This window comes from Indicator indicator, chromosome 3 (assembly GCF_027791375.1).
Source record: "Indicator indicator isolate 239-I01 chromosome 3, UM_Iind_1.1, whole genome shotgun sequence".
Taxonomy (NCBI): domain Eukaryota; kingdom Metazoa; phylum Chordata; class Aves; order Piciformes; family Indicatoridae; genus Indicator; species Indicator indicator.
Window position 1 is genome coordinate 27,882,711 of NC_072012.1, and position 4,841 is coordinate 27,887,551.

At 38.1% G+C, this 4,841-nt stretch overlaps 1 protein-coding gene across 1 annotated transcript; it reads left to right on the top strand.

Moving 5' to 3' along the window:
• The first annotated feature begins 1,070 nt into the window (after positions 1-1,070).
• ZBED4 (zinc finger BED-type containing 4) lies at positions 1,071-4,637 on the top strand. Its single transcript, XM_054399321.1, has one exon. The coding sequence runs from the start codon at positions 1,071-1,073 to the stop codon at positions 4,635-4,637; it is 3,567 nt and encodes a 1,188-aa protein (XP_054255296.1).
• Positions 4,638-4,841: the final 204 nt, after the last annotated feature.

Genomic DNA, 4,841 nt, shown 5'->3' on the forward strand with positions numbered 1-4,841 from the left:
TGGGGCTATTTAGTCTTGAGAAGACTGAGAGGGGATCTCATCAATGTGTATAAATATCTGAGGGGTGGGTGTCAAGTGGAGGGGGCCAAGCTCATTTCGGTGGTGCACAGTAATAAGACAAGGAACAACAGGTTCAAATTTGAACATAGAAGACTTCACCTCAACATGAGGAGAAACTGCTTTACAGTGAGGGTGATGAAGCACTGGAAGAGGCTGTCCAGGGGGGTTGTGGAGTCTCCTTCTCTGGAGACTTTCAAAACCCACCTGGATGCATTCCTGTGTGGACTACCCTAAGTGATCCTGCTTTGGCAGGGGGGTTGTACCCGATGATCTCTTGAGACCCCTTCCAACTTCTGATATACTGTGATATGTATGTGCATATGTATGATTATACAGTGCTTGAATTAGGATGTAGGATGAGGTGTAGGTATGTCCAAGCAGATATAAAAGTGATGCTTGGACTCTAGTTTTTGTCAAAGCTACATATGCAGACATGTATTTGCCCACAAAATATGTATTGAGAAAATGTTTGGTTTATTTTTGTGTTTTGTTTTTGTTTTCAATAGTAATCACTTAGTGCATTTTTTTAAAATTTTGCCTTTACTGTAATTGATCAAAGTGTGTTAGTCAACTTTGTTTCCTTTTTCTTTTTTTTTTTTTTTTTAATTTCTAGATGGTGCAGAAGAACCACAGTTGCCCAAGCAAGACGAACAGAATGGCTTCCTTCAACAAGAAAAGAGAACATTCATTTTTTAGGATTGCCTACAACATGAAGCGTTTAACAGTAGCTGTCTTTGAGAACATTCACCTATGACCTGAAATGTCCTGATCCTGGGAAAAAAATGAGATTCCATTAATTGAGTCTATAATTTTTAAATGCATTTTTATGACTAATCATATTTAGTTATGCACAACACAGATACAAAAATTACAAACTAGAGGTTACTTTAACATACACACGTTTGTGTTTGTGCATTCAGTGTACATCATTTAAATCAAAATTTAAATACTCTTTTAAATTATCTGTATTTATTAATAAATGAAGACTTGGCAAGAAGAATTTGCCATCCATGGACAAAAGTAGAACAGGTTCCCCCAGAGTGGATGGTAATTTTGTATTGGGTAAAATCAGTAACTTAAAAGTGGAGAAAGAGGAAGACAGCATTAACTGTACTCTAGAAAGAATGGATATAAAAACAGAACAAGATGATTTTAAACATGGGGAGAGCAGCGATGAACAGGAAGACAAAGAAAAGAACTTCATTACCAACAACCCTAGCAAATATTTATCTACTGAAAATGAAGATAATTATGGATCTCTTTTTTCTCAGTATAGTAGTACTCTGTATGATGTAGCAATGGAGGCCGTGACACAAAGCCTTCTTTCTAGCAGAAACATAAGCTCAAGAAAAAAGTCACCTGCTTGGAACCATTTTTCTATATCTCCTAGAGATAGCACTAAAGCAATATGTATGTACTGTATGAAAGAATTTAGCAGGGGTAAAAATGAAAAGGACCTGAGTACAAGTTGTCTAATGAGACATGTGAGGAGAGCCCATCCCACTGTACTAGTTCAAAGAAATCGAAGTATGCCAGCTATATCCCATCCCACTGTATTAGTTCAAAGCAATCTAAGTATGCCAGGTATATCCTCCTTTTCTTCACCTACATTGTTACTGCCACCTCAGTCAGCAGATGTTGGAGATCTGAGTTCTATGTTATCCCCCATAAAACTGGTCAAGAAAGTGACTTCTAAAATACCATCTCCAGATCGAATAATTGAGGAATCTGTTTCTATTGTTTCTTCTGAAGAAATATCAGATCTTTCAGTTTCTGAGAAGTGCATCAAAGAAGAAGTCATGGTTGAGTCATCTCCACAGCTACCCAACAACCAGTATGATGACACCGTGGAGAATGTAGCAGAAAAAACTGTTGTAATTCCAAAGAGCACATCAGGTTCCAGAAGGAGATCTGCTGTCTGGAAACACTTTTATTTGTCACCTCTAGATAATTCTAAAGCTGTCTGCATTCACTGCATGAATGAATTTAGTAGGGGAAAAAATGGAAAAGACCTGGGAACAAGTTGTTTGATAAGACACATGTGGAGAGCCCATCGTTCCATCGTCCTGCAAGAGAATGGGGGTGGCACTAGCATACCACCTCTCTACACTGCACCTCCAACTCTGTTGCCTTCTTTGCTGCCTTCAGATAGTGATCTGAATTCTATGTCATCCTCTCCTGAAAAACTAATGAAAGAATCAACTTCTGTTTCTTCTTCTCCAGAGAGAATCTCTGAGGAGATCCATACTAATCTCTCTTCTGGAGATGCTCTAGTGGAAGACACAATGCTATCATCATCCGATGATATAGGTGAAGTCTCCTTCATTTCATCTCCGGAGAAACAGTGCGAGGGATTAGGTCCACTAATATTTGAACCTACTGCTGTATTTCAGCAAAATAAAAGGATTATGAAAAGGCTTAAATCAGAAGTTTGGCACCACTTTTCACTGTCACCTGCAGACAGTCTAAAAGCAGTGTGTAGATACTGCAGTTGTACGATAAGTCGTGGTAAGAAAGGCGATGTGGGCACAAGCTGCTTGATGAGACATTTATATAGACGCCATCCCGATGTAATTGGAAACCAAAAAAGTTTTCTTGATATGAGTTTGGCAAATTCTCCTTATGCCACTTTGGCTTCTGCAGAATGTTCATCCTCAAAGTTGACTGACTTGCCTACAATGGTTACACATGATAATCCAATTATATTTCCTGTTAATAGTAAGAAGACCTCAAAACTGTGGAATCACTTTTCAATATGTTCTGCAGATTCGACAAAAGTAATATGTATGCACTGTGGTCGTACAATAAGTAGAGGGAAAAAGCCAACAAATCTAGGCACAAGTTGCCTTCTAAGACATTTGCAGCGGTTTCATAACAATGTATTGAAAACTGATGTCTCAGAGACAGTATTATCCTCATCTACGGATAATCACATGCCACTGAGCACAGAATTATTAGGATCTTCAAATTTTGATGAAACCAATGATAAGTTTTGTGACTCTCACCCAGTTGCCAAAAAAATCACAAGTCTTGTAGCCGAAATGATTGCACTTGACCTTCAGCCATATTCTTTTGTAGACAACGTTGGCTTTAACAGGCTTCTTGAATATTTGCAACCTCAATATTCTTTACCTTCTCCATCTTACTTTTCTAGGACAGCAATTCCAGATATGTATGATAATGTAAAACAAATAATTATTTCACATCTTAAAGAAGCTGAAAGTGGAGTCATCCATTTTACATCTGGAATATGGATGAGCAACCAAACACGAGAATATCTGACTCTGACAGCACATTGGGTAACATTTGAATCTTCATTTCGACCACAGTGTGAGGATTACCATTGTTCAGCGCTATTAAATGTATCACAGATTGATTGTGACTACAATGGAATCAGCATTCAAAAGCAATTAGAGTACTGGTGGGAAACATGGATTACTTCCATTGGCCTTCAGATTGGGATTACTGTTACTGATAATCAGAGCATAGAGAAAACTTTAAATGAAGGTGATCATTCAAGTGTACAATGCTTTAGTCACACTGTTAATGTCATTGTAAATGAGGCTATTAAAAGCCAGAGGATGGTTCAGAATTTACTTAGTATTGCAAGAAAGATCTGTGAACGTGTCCATCGGTCAGCAAAGGCAAAAGAGAAGTTAGCTGAGTTGCAAAAAGAGTATGAGTTGCCTCAGCATCAACTAATACAAGATATCCCATCGAAGTGGAATACGTCATTTCATATGCTTGAACGTCTTATCGAACAGAAAAGAGCAATTGATGAAATGTCAATAGAGTGCAGCTTTCGGGAGCTAATAAGTTGTGATCAGTGGGAAGTCATGCAGTCAGTGTGCCACGCTCTCAAACCTTTCGAAGCTGCAAGCAGGGAGATGAGTACACACATGTCTACTCTAAGCCAAGTGATTCCAATGATTCATATACTTAACAGGAAAATAGAGATGCTATTTGAGGAAACAATGGGCATAGATACAATGCTGAAATCTTTGAAAGAAGCCATGGTGAGTAGATTGTCCTCTACGCTTCATGATCCAAGGTACATTTTTGCTACGCTTCTGGATCCCCGGTATAAAACATCCTTATTTACAGAAGAGGAGGCTGAACAATATAAACAAGACTTAATCAGGGAGCTGGAAATCATGAGTTCTACCTCAGATGATGATAAACCTGTTTCCAATGGATGTGATATAGGTTCACCATCGACAAATTCATGTGGGGAAGATAATCTTTGGTCACTCATGGGTGACATGAAGAAAACAAAAGACCTGAAAGAAAGAGCAAAGTTACCAGAGGAAATGGTGCTTTCTTATTTGGAGGAGGAAGTGCTTGAGCATAACTGTGATCCTCTAACTTACTGGAACTTTAAGAAGTCATCTTGGCCAGTACTGTCAAAATTGGCTGTCAGGTTCTTGGGTTGTCCACCAAGCATTGTTCCTTCAGAGAGATTGTTTAATACATCCAATGAAAGCAACAACTTTAGTCAGTCAAGGGTAATGATTGAACACTTTGAAAAGCTTATCTTTTTGAAAGTGAATCTTCCTCTAATATACTTCCAGTATTGAAACTAATGAACAAACTGCTAGACTAAACCTGTTGTTGCTCAGTGGATATTAACTATCAGATTTTAAAATTGCTCCAATGGGGGCCATGTATGACATCTAATCAGTGACTATAATTCCAAATTTTAATTTCTTTTTTTTTTTCAGCTTTCAATATGTCTACATGTGCCTTATTCATAGTACTTCAGGCCAGATACTGTATATATG